We start from the raw sequence: 24,189 nt of genomic DNA on the forward strand, positions 1-24,189 counted from the left end.
AGCTGTTCCCGTAACACTGTGCGAGGCTGCAGAGAAGAGGACGCGTCGCTCTCCCAAGGAGCGAGGAGCCGCCGGCGCTGCAGCAATTTCACAGCTGACACTGGGTGGCACCAGACACAACGGAGAGAAGAGGCGCCGCGCTTCGCTCGCAGCTCCCGAATCCATCCTTCTTTGGCCCGGACTCGTTTTTTTCAGAGACTTAATGGTGGTCGATTGCTTAGCGATCTCAGCGTTCGAATTCTATATTGAAAAATATTAAAATATAAATGGACTAGACCGAATGTGATCACAGACAACAGTAAATTTTGGAAAAAAATATCTGAGTAAATTTCCATATATTTTATGAAGATTCTTAGAAATTAGCTGGTATAAAAGGAGTGTTCTTACTTCCTAGAAACACTTAAGCTGAACTACATTCCTTGGAAAATTTGATGAAAATCGGTACATTTCCATTGTTCTAATAATGTATGGCTACTAGATGTTCTCGGGGACACTTGCAAGCACCAATCAGGAAGGCATTTTCTCTTGCATAGCACAGTCAGAATAAAATGTAACAGAAGAGAAGCAGGACTAGATCTTCATTTGAACTATATCTTTGTATGCACACTACTACAGCACAAGTAATTACATCTATACAGAAAGAATGTCCAGTAATTCCTTTCATTTTAAGTATTAAGAAATACAAGACTATTTACAAGAGTGGTTGCTTTTATGTCTCCTGAAATTCAAAGCACAAGACAAAGACATTTCCATTTGTCTGTACCAACACAAATTCTACATTTCACTAACAACTAGGTATGATCATGATCCTAATTTTCAGGCACATGTCATTCCAGTGAAGGACATTTATACAGTTGTTGGCCATTCCTCATTTGTATATAATAAGAAAAAAAGTGCTTTTATTCCTCCAGGCAATTACACATATCATCTACCCAAGATCTAAATGCAGAAAAACTGAATCATTCTACAGGGAAAAAAAAAAAAGAAATTTACCAAGTAGCCATCTCAGCAATCTGACCATATGCATTGAATGCCATTGTTGAAATGGCAGTTCAAACGCACCACATAGAGATATTTCAGAACTCCAAAGGGTGTTGCCAAAAGATACATATTAAGCATATGCACCAAGTATGTATCTGCCTATATGTATATGGATTTAGCCACCATAGTACAGCTTGTTACTCACTATGTATAAACAATAAGGAAACAGATCAGACATGCTGTAAACAATGATACTTCAGGAGAATTTTTCTGCTCAGTGCAGAATTGTAATGCCTATTAACATTAATGGGAGTATTGCACATAACTCTGTGCACCTCAAGGGGAGTATATATTCTTGTGTGCATAGTTAGATGTAAAATATTGTTCTTAATAACTTGTCTAGTCTATTTACTATTATTATAATGTGAGGTATAACCAGAAAATTGTTAAAATGTGGTATGCTAGCAGAATATTCCTGAGTTTCCTGAGACCTGTTTGTGGGGCTTGAGTTCCATTAGTGTAAAGTAGAGCACCCAGTTGCGTGGTTTCCACACCAGACATGAACCTGAGTACTTAGGTGGGCCTCTGCACACATTCAGAGGCAAAGACATATGCTTACGGTATTTTGCTTCTGAACTCACCACACACACTTAACACATTTCTTCCTGTTGGCAAAGATACAAGGAGTCATTACATACAATGTAAACAAGCACTGCAAAGACAGTGCTAAGGAAAAAAAATTAACCAGCAAGGCCAGGTACTTGGACACTTGAGCTATAATGAAAGCTTTTGCTGCTTAGACATTCAGATATTCAGGAGAATAACTATGTGTCTCACCTTTAAGTCAGCTAGAAAGCCTGGAACAATAATTGAAAACCCTTTGTCAAATTTTTCTGCTAAGAAATGGCTTGCAGGACTTAAACTAGCTTTAAATAAAGTTAAGAATTTCAGAAACTTGATTTAAGTAGTTTTTGAGCTCTTAATATTCAAAACTCTCATCCAATTCAGAAAACAGTGAATTTACTCTACTACATACATTTGGGGGTCACAGACTATCTCCATCCCAAGTATAGTTTTGCATACATGATTTATTTTTTCATTAAAAATTGAATATATCTTTAAGAAGGAATTAAAAGTCATGCTAGTATTTTTGATATCAGATTTATATATGCTTGCTAAATATTTCCACTGCTGCAGAAACAAAAAAACCTTTGATTTTTCAGCAATTTATTTTGCTGTTCACATTTGGCAGACAAACAGAGTAGGCTTCTAGCACGGGTGTTACTCTTAAACTGTTTTAAAAAATAAATCCTCATTTTAAAATTTTTCCTACCTGCATAGATCAATTGACTGCTAGGTTTCTGGATAATGGATAATGAAGATACTCATCTAAAAGGTACAACCCTAATTAATAGCAACAGAAGCAGATTATTTAATCCCAAAACTAAAAACAATACTCAAGAAGACAGTGTGTATGGTTTTAAGACCTCTTTCTCATAATTAAAGCAGATCAATTTATGTGCCTTTTAATGGCTACTCCCTGCTGGCCTCATCTCTTTATCAATGTGACCTACCTTTACTAATCCCTGAATTTAGATGTTACGTATCCAGTGTGCAATAGCCACGATCTGTAATACCATGATTACCATCAAGAGCTCAGAGGTCTGAGCATTACCCACACCTCCCGTGCTAGCACAGCTAATCCAGCATTTAGAGTCAGCTACGTTGACCATGTAACAGAGCCTTTTCTCCGAGCTGATCCTTTGGCAGACTTCTTGCTACTGTCGAGTTTCTTCTAGCACCACGAAGCTGCACCATTTTGACCTTTTCTCTTTCCTCCACTATTTAACAGAAAACAATTGGAAAAAAAAACTTGAAGACATACTGTTGCAAATATATTTCCTCCAGATAGAAGAGAAGAAGAAGTAATATGTTTGAGCCAGGCCACCTGCTGAGAAACCTTTCAGAACAACACAGTCAAGTCTCTGCATCATTCACATGCAACAAAATCACCCAAGAATGAAAAGTGAAATCATCAACCAGTCAGTATTTTCCTAGCAGCTAATCTACACAAATACAAAATAATTAAAAAGTCTCTCTAAAGACAAAGACAAAGACACCACTGACACACACACAACACTGCTGCAAATTCTTTGCTCCACTTTCACATACAGCTATTGCTTTTCTCCTTCTTAGATGAAGAAAGGAATCAACTGAATTCTCATTAAACCAATTTCACAGCACCTTCCAACAAGATCTCCTTAATCATTGTGTGAAAACCCAGCCTCCTTGTTTGGCCTATTTGATCTGCAGAAATTGTTTTAGAACTTTTAGTTCTGTCTATGAATACATTTCTACTTACCATCAAAGGCAATCTAACACCTAAGCTGCTAATCATTGGCTATGATATACAAATGATAGGCATATGGGAGTATAGGCATGCCTGCTTGACCCAGTTATGAACTACTGCTCATACAAATTATCCTCAGCACTAGATAATCTGTTCTGTCACCTTTAGTTTGCACTGCAGCTGTTTCATCTCTAAATCAATGTTCTTTGAAGGAGCTGGTGCGGCTTCACTCTTGTCAGCAGTTTGAGACAGATGTTCTCTCAACTTTAATTTTCCTTGTAGATCTTCCTTCTCCTGTTGCCACTTGGCCATGTTGGAGGTCAAAATCTGTTTTACAAAGAGAATAAACAATCACAATTTCATCCTAAAAACATTTCTGCTTGATTATATGAGATGTTTCTCCAGTTCAGCATTCAAGAGGAATGCAACTGTACATATCACCCGTAATTATATTGCATGGCTGTTGGTTGAATTCTCTAGTACAGGCAAAGATCAAATCTGGCAGCAAAAAAGAAATATACTACCATTGGAAACAAGCAATTATTTTAAAATTATAGGCAAAATAATTCAATTTTGATTGAATATGTTGCAGTTTTAACTACAACAAACAAAAATTATCATATGAAATTGTAATAGCAGTTACTGTTGAAACAAGTTTACCTAGAGCCTTCCTGGAATTCAGCAATTATTTCTACATAGAATATGAATACCATGTTGTCTTAGATACCAATGTGAATTCAGGGTAGTTAAAAGTCCAATCTGTTATAATGGTGACCACTGTAAGCTCACTTCAATTGCTGTGTTGACAACTGCTTTAAAGCATACACCCTTCTCTTGGCTTTTGTTTTGATATTTGTAGGGCTTGTAGAGGTTAAAGCAAAGTGGACCAGCTGCACTAACTATCTCCTGGTTGGCTGGTCTTTACCTATGTGTTATTTCATCCCTTTCAATATATGCACCATAGCCAGAGAACTGCACGTTCCATAACCTTGACTCTAGGGCTGAAGTACTTAAGTGGTAAAAGACAAGCTGGAGCAGGACAGGATAACAGATGTTAGTTTTTTATTCCACTGAGTAGTTCTTACCACCCTATACTGCAGCCAAAATGCTTCTCACTTAGCAACATAAATGCTAAGTCCAATTAGCAGACGAGCCTTGTTAGGGATTTAGTTCAAACAAATATCATGCAAACAAACTCTCAGTCCTGTTGCACTTGACCGACAAGACTTATTCAATCTTTGTACCAATATATTTCACATTACTCCTTTCAGAAGTAATGTTTTAAATAATTGCTTTAATTTAAATAATATTGAATGTTGTTCTGCAAAAAGGGGAACAGAAATAATCTTCATGCTAGTGATTAACTTTCACAAAACTGTAGTCAGCTGAAAGCCAACAATGGCCTAACAGCTCTCTGCTGCTTACAAGGGTTATTAAAATGCTATCTTATTATTCCATGTAAGACTGTAATACAGTAGCTTAACATAAGAAACAATTGTACAAAGTGGTATGGAAATACCTCAAAATGAAAAAAAAAAAACCCTTACTTTGTGAAGAATCCTGATCAGTAGCATGAGAAGATACATGACAGCTTGAAATAACTAAATATGTGCTTGATTATATGCTGATGCCAAACGAAATACCCAACCATAAATAAAAAAAAAAAAAACCAAACAAACATTAAAAACCCCAAACCCCCCAAAAAATCCACAAAAAACCCCGCTCCTATAATCAAACAAAAAAAATCCACAAAAAAAGGTGAAAGTTAAGTATTCTATTCTCAAGCAGTTTATGATTTAATTTACAAATTAGATTTTATACAGCTTGACATCATTAGGAAAAAAATCATAGACGTGTTTATAAAAACATACACTCACATGACTATCTGAAGATCATATATACAGATAAAAGAGAGCCACAGTAATTCCCATTATGAATGAGAAAAGAATGCTTGTATATTTTGCATTACCCTAAAAAAATATCATCGGTACAAGGAAAATTCATTTGGTATTTAAAGTTAAAAATCTAACAGTATTTATTTCATATTCACCAAGGGCACTTATTAAAGTCAGTGGTCATTTTACATATGTATCCGAGGTAAGTACTGTTCTTAGTAAAGGAGTTAATCTTTCCATTCCTGTGTGTGTCTGCTGTCATTATGAAACAAGAGAGCAATATTGTATTTTCTAATTGACTATTCCTTAATCTGATATTCTCATAATTACTACATTTGCAGAGTAAAAGACAAAATATGGACCATTTCAATAAGAAAAACCAGCAGTAATACAGAAGAACATAGTATAGAAAAATATGAAGATTATGTTAATTTGTCCAGTATAACCAATATTTCTACATGCAGAATTTCATGATTCAGTGTCTCTATAATAAATTATTCATAAAAAGAAAAGAAAAAAAAAACATAGCTAGATCAATATCTCTGTTCAAAATTAGAAATGCCCGTATCTGCCCAATATAGCTCATGACTCTCAGAAGTTTCTTAGGCTACTGCTGCTGACAATATGCATCAGTTCTAAAACAACATGAATTGCACTGGCTACATTCTCAAAAATTATAGAAAATACATTCAAAAAAAAAAGGTATTCAAGGGACAGGTACTAAAGATGACAGTTGGATAGAGAAACTACTTAAGGAAGTAGAAAAAAAGATTTTAAAATAAGAATCTACATAAATTCAGAAACAGCATAAGAAATATGGATGGAGTCAAGGTAGCATACGATGTACAAGGGTCCAACTTGCAAAAGCAGACAGGCATGCAATTGCAATCAGACATTTCACATAACCTGTCTTTTAATACTGCTGTAGATATTGTAAAAGTACTACAGAATTGATAATTCTACTGCATTACTATTTTATTTTTGATCTATTGAACAGTTATGAGAAAATTCTATCTAAATCCATGTGGGATGCAAAAAACAGCCCCCATGCCCTATGAAGAGATTTATGTCTAAAAGATATTCCTTGCATTTACTTAGGAAACAAGTTCATTACCCTAGCGTTCTTCACCACTGCCTATTCTTTAGGTCAAGTTTTTAATTATTCTTTTCTTTTTCAGACACAACAAAAGTTTTGTGCGTGCGCTACCACGGACACAAATCCTGAATGACAGAGAAAAAAGAATTTACTCCAGGGGAAGAGGTCACCAGGATGAAAGGTAGAAGAATCTTAAACATCAGCTGGACCAGATGTTGGTAAAGGGAGCCTACTGCTGTTCCTCTATGATGTAGCGGCCTTTGTCTGCTGCACCTCCTCCAGAGTGTTTTTGGCTTAACAGATGTTTATAGGTTCAATACTTTAACATCCATCTATCTTAATCTCCTTGCTCCTGGTATACCCATGACACTCTGTACCGCTGTTCACAAAGGAGTAAGTGATGAAAATTTGGTTTCTATGTAGTCAGTATAAAACTTCCAGTGACTCAGCAAGGCTGTTCACTGTAAACTCTCTGCTCACAGCTGTGTGGAAGGCCCAATGGGTTAACACAGGAAGTTCCTGCTATGGCCTATTGCTCCCTGGCATCACAATCACTCCATAAGGGGCTTTGAGGTCATTTTACAGAAGTCACTATTCTACTGCAACTGGCATGTATGAATATAACATTCCTGTTGGAAGGAGCTGATACTGTACTGCTACTGAAGGCACACAATCCCCCACATTTATATTTGCAAAATATACTATATAAAAATTATAAACCAGGATGTAAATCAGGCATTCTTGATGCGTTTTTAAGCAGCAACATAATCGTATCTTACTACTCATTTTGTAAAATAAAGCTAATATACTTTGATGTGACAAATCCCATTTTCTGCGAACCTTCCCTAAAATCCTGGTAGATGCAAACACTGCTATGTCTGTAAATAAACTGAAGTTAACACTCACTTTTCTCCTAAGAAACCTTCCTACAGTAGGTAATAGCTTTGCTATATGCATGGCTCCTATACAAAGTTCTGTCAGAATTTAAATGTTTCTATAAATGTTTTACATAGAACACTGTTTCTGCACAGTTTCTGCTTGATCATGAAAAATATACAAAATAAGCAGTACTCGTTGTACACATAAAACATAACAGAACTTTTAAAAGCATGCTTGCAAGCAGAAAGCTAGGTATTTATGTTTTTACTCATTCTCTCGAATATTATTATAACATCATGATAAACCTATTTACAATATCCAACTTATTGTGTCAATCCCACTACTTCTGAATCAAAAATCTTCCTCTGCCTGATGGGTCATAGGAAAAAAAGGTAAAAATTAATAAATATTATATGTAGCTATCTGAAAAGATATATACCAGACTAAAAAGCTATGGTGAATACTTAATGTGATCATATAGAGAAAAGGCAAATAACTTCAAATCCTCGATCAAAGTTCTTTTCATGCAAGTGCTGTAAGTGGTTGATTACTTAGTATTCTAGACATGAAGACAAAATATCAAACAGAAGTCTGTGGTGACTTAATATCCCATCCCTAAATTGAAACAAAGACCCCCCCCCCACAAAAAGCAAAACAAACTTCCTGTAAAATGTAGAAACTTTTTTGTCATTTGTCCTTCTGAAATTTTGGTAAAATCTACTGAATCATTTAGTAGTATTTTTTTTTTTTCAGCCAAATGCAGTTATCAGGAGCTGACTATTCCACAAAATGTCAAATAAATGAAGGTAATATAGAGGACTTTTTGCCAGTGCTTTAGCTAGTTGTTAGACTTCAGTAGCCTTTAGAGACCATTAAGTACCCTTTGGCTAATTGGCCAATGGTAGATTAATCCTCTTTTTATTCCAGCAGCACTATTTTAACACCCTTTGCACTCTGTCAGTGTAGTATCTGAATGACAAAATAATATTGTGCATGAATAATAAGCAGAAAAGTTAAATTAACATTTCATGTTTCACATGCCATACCTATGTGTCAGGGAAAAGAACCCTCTTTTAAAGCCACTGACATTCAACTTTTTAAGACAATCTCATGTTGACACCTTACTGAAGTGAATCTTCCTAATTACTGCTAATTGCCTATCAAGCAAAAAAAAATATCTTTCCTTGAAGTGCAGTTGTCTAGTATAGATGAACACAGCTCCAAAGTGCATAGTAAAGACAGGCATGACACTTGAGGTGTGCTACATTATTATGAGGTCATACTAAATATGGTTTGCAGTGAACAAAGCAGCTTTTAAGGATGTTTAAGGTACTGAAAATGTCAATCTCTCATGAAGTGTTTAAATTAGTTCCCCGAAGAGAAGTACAGACATTAACCAGCAGATAAGAGGTACATTTCTCATCTCAGGTATTTTACTAAAGAAAAACATTTGGTCTATTGATAGTGGTAACACAATTGCAGTTCGTCTGCTTTATAACAGCAACATTTACATTGGAATTGCCCTTTCACATATACAAATTATAAATTCAGCTAGTATTGGAAAAACACTTGTAATCACTAACAAGAACTTCTAGACTCAAAGATTTTGAGTGTCTTCTTAAAACAAGTACTATTACTGATCAATCATCACTTATAAAGGGCTATTTGCTAACACTTCAGAAACAAAGGTTTTACACATAATTTTAGTTCAGGTACTTACAGCTGATCTATAGCTAAATTTATTTATAACTTATAAAACCTAGCATTGCAATAGCAACTTATTAAATAATACAAAAAGAAAATCAACAGAATCAGTCCAGACAGGTTCTTTTTTAATTTTCGTTTGTTTTTCTCTTATTCTAAATACTAATAATATCAGATAGATCAAGAGCAGAAAATGTAACTATATTTTAGAGAAATATACAACTCTCATATATAAATGAATTGGAGTAAAGTATTCTGGGCCCAATTCTCCAAGAAATTAACTGCTCCTCTAACAAGAGACAAGTCTGAGTACAGAACTGTGCAACCAATGATTTTTCAAACAAATTAAGGAAAATAAGAAAAAAACTTAGTAATAATACAAATCATATTTTTTAAGAAGATGAAACTGCTTCTGATATATGTCATCTGTATAATGATTATACCAATTCAAAGATAAAGGTTTTGTCCTGCAGCAATTCTAATTTAGCCTTCATTTTCTATCACTTCAATTTCATGTCTCTGTACAAGTAAACATTGCTGCATCCCATGTCTAATTTCCGTACGTATTAAGAACACTATCCTGCTTTCATACTAAAGCAGATGCTGCACTCCATCTGTCCTTGCAAATTTCAAGGGAATATAAGGACTATTAACTATTTATTTAACAGTACTTACACAAGTAGTTTCATAATGATCAATTATATGATCACAACTGCATGATTTAATTTTTGTTGCGATTGATTTTCCAATATGGAGATGTAAACTGACAAAATATACAGATGTGCAGGACATTGTCTGAAAGGCCTTAATATTTAAACAGAAAAACTACAGAACTGGAAGAAAACAATATTTAATAAAAATAAAAATAGTCAGTGTTTCAGTATATACTATATTTGAACTTATTTGAAGGATTAATATCTGCCAGACACATCCCGGTTCATTAAAACATTTTACTACAAATAAATTAAAAATGAAAATATAACTGGAGATATTTCATGACACTTTGCCTGTTTGAAAATATCTGAGTATTATGGGAAGCCAGATGTGAAGATGTGGCTGAAGTCAAAATCAATGTTTTCATGTTTCCACCACTGCTATTTTAAAAAATACTAATAAATACTAGTATTCCAACACCTAACATGCTGTGCACATCAAGTAATGTTATATACAGGGAAAGACTTCCAGCTGATGCATAAAATTTGCTCCAAGACTTCCATGGTTTTATACTTACTAGAGAATTTTCAATATAAGACATGGTATCCATGCAATCTTTTGTAGTTAGGACCAGGTTTTACTGCATGGGTTTTTTTTAAAAACTAGACAGTATTTATCTGATTTCCACCAAACATGAGAGTTGGGGCAGACTCATAAAGATTGAATTTTTCATCTAGGGTCAGGGATAGTGCTTGCCATATTCCCCCTGCTTAATCTTAACACATCTAAGCACTGCAAATGAACTGCTTGCATGAGAGCCAGTCAGGGAATTTCACAATCCCTACAACTCATTACAAATTTAACAGCAGCAATACTAAGTATTCATATGTTTCAGATAACACATACAAATATGCTGCACTAAAACTCATTGGGGGAAAAAATTAATAATGCTTCCATCTGTTTTCTGTATAACTCACATAAAATACAGAGAAACCAAAATGAAAATGCTATTTTAAAGACTGTGTTTAAACTTTCTTTTGATTTACCCACTTAGTTCCAAAGCATATAGCTTTATATCTTTAGAAATGAAAGTTATTTTTAAGAGAATATATAAGAGGGAAAAAAACCCCAAAAACAAAAGAACTGAAAGAATAGTGAAATATTAATTTAACCTCTCCCCATTTCCATGTGTTTTAGAGACTGAGCCATTTTCTACTGAAATATTTCTGTATCTCTAATGTAAGTGGGCAGGAAATCTGTACTTGTAGGGAAAGCTGTTCCCTCTCCCATATTACTCTTTATATATTATTTTCCTTTACTCAAATTTCAGATTTTCAACTGTAAAAGACTATTCTCTTTCAACATACTTTGAGAAAGTGATGTAACTATTTTAACATAAAAATTACTAACATGTAAGCAGGCTGTAGGCATTCTCAGAAGTTCGTTGCAATATTCAAGGAACAAAATGTAAAAAGATAGCTCTATGCTTAATTTTGTTCAATTATTTAAGTATCTCATTTTTGGCCACTTCAGATATTAATAAAAGCAGAAAAAATGTCCTCAGAAGGTCTTCTCATTTGTTTTTATGCAGATAGCTGTGTAAAAGCAAAACATTTTAAATATAAATTGTATTAACATACTTAGGTAATGGAGAAGTTCTTTGTTCTCACAGAGAATGAGAAACATAGAAATAAACAACAAAGAATTGTAGGAAAGAACCTATTAAGTACCTGGAAGGAATTTTTCTAATCACATAAAGGTGATGTTATACAAATATTATTATTTACATTTTTATAAAACTAAACAAAGACATTGCTAACCACTTCTGAGAGGTACAAGAAAGCTGATAACAAACATCATGGGGAGGACAGGAATATTCTTCAAAATAATGAACTGCATTTAAAAATTATCACTAAAATGTGCTTCATATAAATTAAATTAGTAATTCATCCCTGGATTCTTGTAAATGAACCTCCACAGTCTTATCTTTAATTCATAATTTATATTATCATCAGAACCCTTGCTAAAATTACAGGCATAAATGAACAGTTTAGGGTAAAATATTCTTTATATTACTATGTTATTTATATACTATTTTTACTTATTTAATATCTGAAGAGACCATCACATGAAAAAGCCATGTTTTCAGTCTAATGCATAAAGTGACATATACTTTCTTTTATCACGATTATCATCAACATTATGACTCACTTGGGCAATTTATTATTTTCTCATACATGAACAGTTTTAGGACAGCACTGCAATTCTAAATCCCAGCTTGAACGAGACCTACAGCTACTCAGTAGTTCCCTCATTCTCTTCTGCTGGTTTTACCATGATAAGAGTACAGAGAAAATGACCCATTTTGTGTACACAATACCCTAAAGACCACAGGATGAACTTTCAGCTCAAAAATAAAGAGAAGACTGTGTACAGTTCAGCCACCAAAGAGCAGATGCTTTCCCAGTGCCTGAGAATCTCGTGATATGTGCTGTGGCTATGGTTAGTCAGTCTCCACTACTGAGAAAGGAACTGAAGATCTTGGCACATTAGGCAGCAGAAGTAGAATGGAGTGATGCACAGTAAACCTGAACATGATACAAGCCATGGGAACAGTCCATGACTACCTCATTAATTCCCAATTAAGCCTTAGGAGAGCAAATCAGACTATACAAAAAAACAGTAAGAAAGGATAAATACTCTTCTACCTCCTCTAGCAGTTACAAAGTCCATAAGGCTCAGGCGTTTCAGGCAAACCAGCACCTTGTCAAAACTACAAAATTCTCCCCTTGAGTTACAAGGACAGTAAGAGTGTCTGACTTTGGTAGGGAAGCCATAGAATCCTGGGAATTAGCACTCATTCTCTACTACAATGGATAGTCTAAGACAGAGAATAATTAAGACAATCTCAAAGAAGAAACACTGTAGATATGTATTTTTTAAAAGGAATCTCAGGTAGTTCTCTTGTCTCAGAGGCATTCTTGTTGCAAAGTTTTTTTTCCTACTGTTGTAGAAGATGTCTTGGTTCTTGACTCCCATTCCTTTATGCCTAGAAAGTCCAAAAATTCCCCCCAAACAAAATAAAGCAATCAACCAACCAATCAAAACAACAACAACAAAAACAAATTACAAAAAAAAAAAAAAACCCTTTAAGAAGGTTTATGCATAATCCTTGGTAAAGTGATAAGAATGGCTTGTAATCCTGGCTATGGAGGTATGTTTCAAAATTTCTTCCTGTAGTGGAAGGGAGTAGCCAGGACAACAGAGCACAAGCATTACCTTTGAATACATAAGCTTAAACAGAGAACTGTGAGAATGAGAAAATTTGAGTAAGATGCAAGCTCCAACAAAAATGCCAATTCCCTTTGTGCAAAACAATCTAGACAAAGAAATCGCACTGTGTGACAGGTAAAATAATAAGGTCAAACAGCAAACTGGTGCTTTTCAGATCTATCAGTGCAGAACTGGTGAAGATTTCTCTTCTGAAATCCAGAGGAGTCCAAAAGAACACTTGTTCTTGAAGGACAAGATGTGGGACCTGTTACTGGTCCTCCTTTCTAATCACTGATAAAATCTTACTGGAAACCAGAGAGTAATAAAATGCATGGAGGAAAAGGAGGACTTTGAGTCCAAGAAGACTTTGAGTCCAAGAAGTTTCAAGGACTAGCTTCTAGTTCAATATCTAGTTTGAGCTTCTAGAGTTCAAACTCCTCAATTAAGATATCTTTCCTGTGCTAGTTATTTTTAAAAAAGACCTTCCATTTTGAGAATGGGGACAAAAAAATTATTTGCTAAATAAGAAATACATTAAGATGTCAAGAATACATTAAACATAGCACATGTACCAAATAGTATAAGGAAAATATTCCTGAAAATTTTTGTTTAAATAAAGAAAAGATTCTCCTGGCAGCCATCTTCAGTGTCCTTAGAGAGAAAATGTGCATTATATGTAAGTGGTCTTTTTTTTGAAAAATTAAATCCATTCTCTTGAAAGGATATGGAAGCAAAAACTGATCCCTAATTTTAAATAGTCCTTTATCCATGGAAATGTGGGTATTAAACTTCTTCAGTCTTTTACCATTAATCTATTATTATTTTTAGATATTATTAACAACAGACCTTCAACCTTTCCTCATTCTTATTATGCTTAAAACTTACCAATTTCTTGTTCCTTTCTGCCAACATATGACCTGTGTGTGGTGCCAAACCAAGGTGCAATATTACACTGAGTACCTGGACATTGCTGAGTAGAAAAGGAAATGTCCTCTGTGAAATCCTCTGTAAAAAATAATGCCTGACAAGCTAGCAATGCCTCTGCTATGAAGAGCAGTAGTTTGACAAGCTGGTGGCCCTCATGCTATGAAGTACCTTTGTGTCCGTAAGAAACACACTATTTGTTCAGCCTGTGCGGATCTTTGCAAAATCAACACACATATCTGCAGGACAAAATAAATCCCACAAACCAAAACAAAACCCAAAGCAAACAAAAAAGCCACAACCCAATCCAAAACCCAACCAACTCCTATTTTGACTTTTCCTACAACATGCTGAATTTTACTTTATGCTGGATTTCACATATGGTTATCTTGTAAAGGGAGGTAATCATGTAAAAATTAAGGCTTCATTTATGCATGTATTTTTTTCATGAGCAACAGTAACAACTCTCTCTCCTCTAGGTTTACTGTTTACATACAGATGCTGGAAAACATTTGAGAAAGTAGATATCAAGAACATTTCTGTGGTCATTCACAAATTCTGTTTCAACTAAATCTCAAATTTGTCCTTTGGGATTCAGACTACAAAAATTATTTTTGACAAATAAAAGAAAATTCCTGCTAGCTTTGGAAAAAAAATCCCAAGACAGCCAACTCAGAACTTCAGTTCAACAAAACTTCTTTCTTCTTACCTAATAACTGATTTTTAAATTAAATACAAGAAGACTTTAAAAAATATTTTAATGCTTTAAATTGAAAAAAAAAGTTAAAATATTTTTTAGGCATGGTTAAATTTAAAATTGTTTCTATTATAACTGCTTTGGGAAAAAAAAAAAGTAAACTAAGAATTACAGTTTTCTGTGTCTTTTTTATACCTGAAAACAATTTTTTAAACTGAAACACCATCCATAAAGATGTCTGAAAAAGTGACAAATAGAGGAATAGTACACAGAAGTTTGGGGTTTTGTTACATACCTTAGTTTTCAGTATTTTTTCAATAACCTGCTTCTGATACTAGCAAAAATGTGCAGCCATTCTCAATTGTGCTTATAAAGAAAGAAAATATGTAAATATCATTATGACAGTTTTACTTGCAGAGACTGTCACACACCCTTTCTGACCACTATTACTTAATGAGATCTTACTGACAAACATGAATTGCCACAAATCTCTACATTCAAAATAAAGCAAGGAAAGTTAAATTCCTTTAGAAAATCTAAGGCGAGTTTCTTACTTGCTGCTGTACAGGAATCATCCACCTGCTACAAAGAAAACAAAAATTACACACTTGAAACGCTTGGATCACTTTCACTGACTTAAAATCTTGTTCTCCCAAGCAACTTAAAAACCTGAAAAAACCAGCAGTATGTCTACACTGTACAGGGTGTTCCCAGTGATAATCATACTTTCTTCAACACCTAATACAAAACACAGACATTGTTTTAACAAATACCACTTGGCTGACCTAGAAGATAGGATGAAGGAATAAGAAAGTCACGTCCAATTCCTCATGGATTCTCATCTTGAATCCTGGATTTTGCACAGTTTACCTTACGAACATGATCCGAGTGACATTTCACAAATTCCTGGATAAATGTTGCTACACTCTGCCAGCACAGAGACTGGCTGTGTCATGCACAGATCAATAATAGCACTATGTTTCATCAGCCTCAAAATCAAAAGTGCTTCATCTGGCAAAAGCCATGGCCCTTGAGGATCTGACATATATAAAATGAGTACTGTACACACGATGTCTACTACAAAAGCTGCTAGTGTAAAGACAAGTCTAGAGACACGCACTACAGTATATAGGAATAGGAAAATATGTGTTTGCATATATAAAGTTTTTAACTCCTATTTATGAAGAGTGTCATAAATAACACAAAGCAGCAGCTGAATAACAGCAATGAAACTGAACTTTTATGATGCCTGACAGAAATATAAAAAACACAGGAAAATCCAATATTCACAGTCCTTGGAGGAATTCTCAAGAAAATAAAAGGATATTTTGAACTGCACATGGTAGTATCTATGACAGTGGGCTGCAATAAAATGCACACTAAGCTATATATGATGACTTCTGATCAAAATTATGCTAATTGAAAATATGCTTTTATCTTCTTCAGAGTAACTACTCAAAATAGAAGTCTTGAGACTGTCAGTCATCATATACTACCTGTAGTTTCAGTCCCCAATATAGGCCTTCCCAAAATAACAACTGAAATTTATGCCTCCTACCACTTAGGCTTCCTCATATCTTAGTCTTTTGGTGACAGAGATTGTAAAGTTTTCAAATAAGTGCAGCATAAGCAGTAGTGCGCAGATTTTTAATTGAAATTACTCTTTACTAGAATGCGTCTCCCTCATTTTTCTCATAGGAAATTTAGTCTTTTTTTTTTCCTGCCAAAGTTTATATTGCAAACAATACTTTGGGAAGTAAGTATTTTTACTGTTTTGAAGCCAAACCTTTAACAAACTATCCTCAGCTTGAGTACTTTATCAAGATTTAGACTAAAACAAAAATATTAAAATTAGACTGTCTCTATGTCCCCAATTAAAATGGAGAGCTTTTTCCTTAGAAAATATCATGATTACCTCACTAAAAATGTATTTTCTTATGCTTAATCCTCCTGGTAAAATATGAAGTATGTATTAAAAAATCATAATTTATCTTTCCTTTTCTGTATTTTCCTTTACCAACTTACATACTACCTACATCAAATACTTTAATCTTCACTCAGCTCTGCAATCAGCAAAATAGAAAGGGTTTTACAGGACTAACATAATCCTGTATTCTGTGTATATTACACAAAAAAGCCATTTTTCCTTCTCTGTGTATCTTCTGCTTAAGACTAATGATCTTGAAATGCTTCTCTTGCACACCATGGAATGGTCATTTCCTTTGGTTACTTCATTTTAATATCCACCTTCCCTGTGCCGTGACTTTGTATGTATATGTCTTCAGTGGTGATGGCTTCTTCCTCTGCCTCAGAATTTCTCTTCTTTATAACCTCATATTTTATCACTAATGTAGCACTCCTGCTTGGCTTCAGGGAGATTCTTAAAAACAAGTGGTTTGAATATCTTAAATTTATCATCCATGTTTACATCTCTTTTCTGCAGCACTAAACTCATTTTAGCATTAATTTTAAAAACACTGTTGCCCATCTGAGCTCAATGATGTAAACTCACTTCCATCATTGCTTCAGATGAGCAGTGTTATTGAAGTTGAGAATTTACCTTCCTGTTCATACTTCCCATTTATTAAGCTTATGCCATCAAACAAATATCTATTACTTTTTCATGCATTCTACAGACCCAATATTTTTTCTATTCCTTTAACAAAAAATCTGCCTACAGCCAACCACAAGCAGCTGATTTGTCTCTAATTCTTCCCTTTTAGATTAGTTGGCCAATATCATTGCAGTTGTCTGACTCCAACTGGCAAGAGTCAATTACAGTCACCTAAAAATTACAGATATCATATCTGCTATGTTTCTATCTTTGCTATTCTTTCAACCTTTCTTCACTAGACTGATGACTCTACAGGATTTCTTTTTCTCAGACATTTAAACTTGAGTTACCTGCTAACCTGCTCTCTGAAAACCTCACATTTGTTCTCCGGAACAATGTACTTTCAAATCCTTCCTATAAGTCTTGAAGTGCTTTTAAAATTAATTTAATTTGGATTCTGTGTATTAGAATTATACACATTATTCTAAGACCAGTCAAATTATGCCAGTCCAAGAAAACATATTCTTTCCACTCCTCTTATACAGACTCCAGTTCATACATTTGAGGACTGTATTTTTTAAATTGGCAATTCAAATTTTTTGAAATGGCAATGAGGTTCATGCTCAGCATTACCTCCTAGGACTCTCATTTTTCTTTAGAGTCCCTGGTTCCCAAGAGACAGCCATTCAGCCTCACTCAATGTGAAACTTGAGCAGTATATTGGTTTTCATTATGATGTAATGATTTGCTCATTAAAAACACTGTGAGATCATAACAATCCACACTCTTCAATCAGACTCTGGTGGATGATTGAAAGCTTAAGAGTAGTTGTCAATGCCTGAAGGTATCCTATTGCACTGGCTTGGATTTTTTATGCTGTCAGTAATTTTTAAAAAATGATTGCAAGATTTTACTTCTAAAGCAAACAGCAAAAAGATGGTCATTTATTTCATAGTATATCCAGATAAAATAGATATATAAAGTGTAAACCATTATCCTGGTGAAACTAATAATGCTATCATTGATGTGAGGGATAAACTGAAAAATTAATTTCATGGTATGTGAGATTCTGAGCTAGTGAAAATGATTAAGGGTTACTTATATGCATCAATTTAACCTTAAGGCATGACTTGAGACATTGAGTCTCCATTGTGTTCCATGTAGCAATGCTTAGCTCAAATCCAAATTCTATGTAAAAGCAACTATGGTGGATACAACTTTTTAAATTTGATTTCATACTTACACTTCAATAAGCAATGACTATTGCACAGAGGCACAAAACAAAACTGACTGAATCTGCTTATAAAACTTCTGAAACTTTCAAGTCATAAAGCTGTTATTATTTAAACCCATGACCCTATTCATCCAACTCCTTAGAAAATGCAACTCCTCAAATAAAGAACTGTCTTTCACCAATTCCCCTAGTCTGTGTATATACCTTGCTAACCATACTAAGCACTCTCCTCCACCAATCTTCTGTTCTGTATCTTTACATTGAGAAAAATTCATTTCACAAACTAGGACAGGAGCAAAGGAAAGGAGAAGTAACATAGAAGAGTCCATTGGAAAGTGCAGGAGAATCAACGCAATGTTCACAATACAAAATTATCTCCCCAATTTCTCATGAGTCTTGAAAACTTTTCTTAAGAACATCATTGGGAAAACATTTATCTAGGCTGGTAAAAAGAGAAAAGAGTGACTGTTAGGTAAAAATCCATCACAAAAACCAGGAAGAGAACTGGAACTTCCAAGGGAGGATATATGGCTGATGGAAACCCAAAGCAGCTATTTTTGGCATGTCATTTCACAGTATATCAGAATACTAAATCAGAGATTATCAACAAAAATTTGCAGCTACATGCCCTGTTGTTGGTCCTTCTCCAAAGGTTGAAAACAAAAAGGAATGCCTCACTATAGAGAGATGTATATTCAAGATTAGAGACAATAAAACTTAATTTTACCAGGATAAGTAGGATGTCTTGAAATTTCCTAAAACTCTGGAAATAAGCACATGCATAAAAGGTTTAGTAAAATCACTTCCATAGTTAATAGCAGTAGTTACTAATGAATAATTAATGGACTGCTCTGGTGAGTAAACCTAAGAGTACTGGTCCAACTGCAACACAATCAAGTGTTCTGATGATCTCTTAGAAAATCGAATCTGCCAGGTCTGAAATGTAATCTCTTGGCAACATATAAATAATTATTCCCAAATCAATGACCTTCTTTGCGTGAGATTTAATGGTGAATAAATATCCTCTGACAAAACCATATATTATCTGTAGGACTTTACATAGTAGAGAAGGTTCAAGAATCCAGCGCAGCTTTATGCTTATCTTTAATTACTGAGCAGATCACAGTGAATTCAACAAAAACACTCACGTGAACACAAAAGGAAATCCTATTATGATAGTACATGTTGAGTTTTTCCAGGTCTCAAGCTGTATCCTATTTGAGAATTTTTTTACTTAAAAAAAAATGTAAATTGAGTTCTGTTTTGGTTCAGGGCATTTTTTCCAATGGTAAGATTAGGAGTAAATGCAAAGGAAAGTTTGATCAAATCACTGGAAAGGTGAATTTAAAAAAGCTCATATCACATGAAATTAAAAACATAAAAGTTACAGGATATCTTCTATATCATCTATATAATCTAAATGTCTATTCCATTACTATATTAAGCTACTGGATATAGATATATTAGCGATCCTTACATAAATGTGTACAACGTCTGTAATATTACAATGACATGTTAAGTCTTTTGATACACGTTCTTTCTTCTAATATAAAAATTGCTTTTTAGCATATGCTGATGTAGCAGTAACTTTATACAAAGTTTATTTCTGTTCATTACTATTTTTGATGAATTCAGTCTTCCAAATTTCAGTAATTCTAAAACTTTCAATAAATTTTTATCATTCAGATCTTCTATAGATATAATTAAAATTATCTAATGTACATAATGAGAAATATCTTTTTATGCTACCAGAGGAAGAAGAAAATTCAAAACTCAGCTTAGAAGAGGTGATACTAAATGCAGAATCTTTCATGAACTTAATAAAAATACACAAATTCTCTGGAGTACATCCATGTAAGAGACCTCAAATATATAAAACCAGGACATTTCTAGAAGTGTTTTGACAGGAAATAACTGGATAGGTTTATAACCATTTCTAACTGGACTACATTTATCTAGGAAGCCCAAAAAACTCTGTCCAAGTAATTAAACATTTGCTGCAATGAACAAAATATGAGGAAATTGCAAAAGTAGTTTCAGCTACTGCAGAAGAATTACAAATAAAATTCCATTTATAATTTCAAATTTATTCCTAAAATTTACTTGAAGGAAACCACAAGCATACATAAATAGTTTTTATATATATATATATATATATATATATATATATATATATATATATATATATATAATACTTATATTAAGTGTGATAATACATCTTTAAAGAGTGAAAAAGATCTTGAATGAAAACCAGAATTTAAGTGGTATCTTTGCATATAATAATACTTCAGTCAATAATTTTCAATGCATCTAAATTTATCATCAGCTTCTTCTTTGTTTCAGTGCAATCAAAGAATACTAAATTGGTGGACTTAGTTTTCTTTGGGTACATAAGAGAAGTGAAGCTGTGATGTTGGTTTTGCAGACACAACACCAAACTCTGGCTATACTTTGATACACAGCAATAAAAAATAGTCAAGAGAATATGTAAAGTAAGCCACAACCTTTAAAGAATAAAAAAGCTTCCTTTAGCACCTTACTTTTCTACTTCTCATGCTCATACCTTTCTATGCTTGAGATAATCTACTAGATAAACAAACTAAGATCTCAGGGGAAAAGAGTTCCCTTAAAATTCAAAGAAAAGTGAAAATCAAATAGCTAAAATAAAGTCTGGAGGTGTATTTAAAATGCAGCCGGGGGAAAAAAAAAAAGCGTAGTCTGGCTCAGATTTAAAATATGCTTCTAAAAAAAATTAAAAGCACCTTCCTAGTTCAGCAAAAGTGTGGCAATATATCTGCAGGAAGGCATCTAAAAGAAACTTTACTGAAACCTTCACATTATCCTCTAAAGAATGTGTCAGAATTTGACCAGTCAACTTGTTCTTATTCTGAGATTTAATTTTCCTTTTGAAGTAGACTTACACAGCACTATGCAATTGCCTACAGTATTCTGTAAAGAAATTTTTCAGCAGCTTTCCTATGACATCATCTGAGAAACACTGGAAGTGCAAAAATATGATACATTTGAGCAGTGGACATTTGAATAGCCTTCACATGAATAAGAGAAGCATTAGTGACTTAAACTGCTTACGGTTTTAATTTCTTTTTCAATATAATTTGTCTGGATTTTTGCCACGAGAATGACACTGCATAAAACTAATTATGATTACTGTGTTGTATGCAATAAAACCCCTCTTCTTATAAGTAATGAATGATAGAAATGAGTAGGGGGAACACTAAACCTTAGAGAAAAGATCCTGAATTTTCCCAACAATTTTTTAAAATGCTTTTCTTAGAAATTAAGAAAATAATAAATATCATGGCTTCCACATTAAGTATCTGCTTCAGCTGTGATTTCTATACACTAATAACAAAATGTAACTACTGTACTTCTTGTACAGATGGTCTTGACTCAGTGTTAACATGAATCCTTGGAGAATGCAAGTGTTGATTCTCACATGTGCAGTCACTTCACAGCCATTTTTTTAAAAATATGCAAGGAATTGCTTTTGCAGAAATCAAACAAAGCCAGATATCTACATTACTGCAAAGCATTTATAAGGCCAAACAAAACCAAAACTTAAATACAGAATTCTGAACTCTTAAGAGCAGACAAATATGCACTACATACATGCCTGGATGGATTTTCAAGAAAATACACAAAACCGTGCATGTACATGTTCTGAAAATCAGCAGATACTAGAGCCCTTAGGTTGCATGAACTGTAAAATCTGTCTCAAAATGAACATCTGGAATATCTAAATCTTAAATCTAGAGTTGATCTTCTAGAGTCTCTGGGGATTAAAATGAAGGACTGACTGCAGAAACATCTGTCCTTGTCTGCTAAAGCATTTACTCTCTTAGATAAATTCAGGCAAAATGGCATCTTGTCCAAGCCATGATTTTAATGTTGACAGTCGCTAGAGAGCTAAACTTACCTTAGCGTAGGACCAAAAGTTCACTATTAATGTAAGTTTACCCAGAACTTTATGGTTATGGCAGTTAACTGTAGATGCATATTTTTGGATATTAGTAATTTTGGCACTCTTGAAGTATTTAAGATTTTCTCCAAATCTAGAGATTGTGTCAGTATTTTTTTCCATGGTTTGACTGCTTGTTTTGTATCTTCTACCTTTCAAGAATATTCTAAAATCTAAAGTAAAAAAAGTATTAACAAAAAAAACCTTAAAAAACATTATTTCTCCTGCAGTATCTAAAAACTTCACTTCTAGATATCATTTCTTACAAAAAAAAAAAAACAACAAAAAAACAACCCATACAGGTCCCCCCCACAAGTGTGCTTTAGAACCATTAAATCTGTCTGAATCAGGGTTCTCTCTCTAAAACATGAGTGTACCCTGCAGTGACTGTGTAGGTTCTTTACCTCCTTAATTTTCACTTGGCAAGTAGCCCAAGCCTCTGCTTTAAATATCCCACTTGGTAGCACTAGTATGGCACCTGAAGAGTAATTAGTTGTAAGAAAGGGAATTTGAATCGTTTGCTGAGAAGGAAAAAAATGTGCATGCCTAATAAAGATTTTTTCCTTGAGTACCTGAAACACCCTTTATTTATTTTTGCTTAGAATGCACCACCCTTTAAATAGACCAGTGACTTTTTTTTTTTTTAAATCTTCCAGAAAAACTGAGTGATAGAAAACCATTTTGGTTTTAAAGCAATGCTATTTTTATTTTAGTCAGTCTTTTCCATTACAGCACCTCTTATTGTTACATAAATTTTGTTCCCCCCGTTTATTTTCTTTTTTTTTTTTTAACAGCTCCCTGATAACAGCATTTTCTATTTTATATCTCACATTGCTCTTCAATAGATACCTAAGGAGTAGTCTTTTAGGAAGGCAAATCATGAAGATGTCTGAGAAATCAGAACATTTCCGCTAAATTACACATATAGTTCCCTGTGAAGTTTATACTGTCCATGAAACTTTATATTATGATACTGTTTGTAAGATAGGCAGATCTTCACTGGTTCCAATGATGTTGGAAACTTTTTTTAAACAATTCATTACACATACATAGTTATGCAAAATGAGTAACAGAAATGAAGTTTTCCCTCCTCTAGAAATTAGCAGTTCCCTAGTCCTAAGAAAGTGAAAAGTGCTGCTCCTGATACTGCTTCTGCCTTCTGTGCAAAGACAAAAACACAGAGAAGTTTGAGGGGGAGGGGATTTGATTTCTTTTTTAATGTCTGCCTCCTTCCAGCAAGTCCATCTGTTGTAGCACTATAATTCTGGAAGCAGGATGTGTGTGTGACCAACAGGAGACAATTACTGCATAAGTGTTTGTTGATTCAGCTCTATAAAGGGCAGGCCAATCACTACAGTATGAACAGAAAAGAATTCCAGCTGAGGAGCTGCATATAGATTAACACAAAATACATATACATGAGAATGGGGAAAACCAGAAAGGAGTAATAGCATGGAAAAGGATTTAGTAGAAATGAAGACTGAAGCACAGAAGAAAGTTTGTGTCCTTGGGTTGTTAACTAAATACTTTATTAGTCTCTATTTCCATAAACTTTGTTTTTTGGCTTTTCACCTTAACAGAGAAAGATGGGATTAAATAGATACAGAATGGGTCTGAGTCCCCTTCGGAAGAAAACTCTAGTTGTCTTGGGGTGTATGGAGACAGAGCCTGTTCTTCACAGAGGAAGAGGTACTAGTTCTGGACTAACCAGATTCTCAGGAAGGTTTGCAGATCACAGGCTAAAAGTGAAAATTACCTCATTCATTTGAATACAAGACCACTTTATTTTCAAAAGGATAAATGAATTGCATTGATGCACTAGCCTTAATACCATCTGCACATAATAAGTATCTCACAAAAAGCGTGCTAATACAGAATAGTTCATAATTTTTACTATAATAAAAATACAAAAAATCAACGTTATCAAAATTTCACAGAACTGCACTAGAATTAAGGTGAACATTGCAAG

At 34.0% G+C, this 24,189-nt stretch overlaps 1 protein-coding gene across 1 annotated transcript in view; it reads right to left on the bottom strand.

Moving 5' to 3' along the window:
• CNTLN (centlein) overlaps positions 1-24,189 on the bottom strand; it is a 199,414-nt gene that overhangs the window by 61,802 nt on the left and 113,423 nt on the right. The window contains 3 exon segments of the mRNA XM_058824396.1: positions 142-191; positions 193-240; positions 3,494-3,658. Of these exon segments, the coding sequence (XP_058680379.1) occupies positions 142-191; positions 193-240; positions 3,494-3,658 (263 nt within the window).

This window comes from Ammospiza caudacuta, chromosome Z (assembly GCF_027887145.1).
Source record: "Ammospiza caudacuta isolate bAmmCau1 chromosome Z, bAmmCau1.pri, whole genome shotgun sequence".
In the NCBI taxonomy this organism is placed as follows: Eukaryota; Metazoa; Chordata; class Aves; order Passeriformes; family Passerellidae; genus Ammospiza; species Ammospiza caudacuta.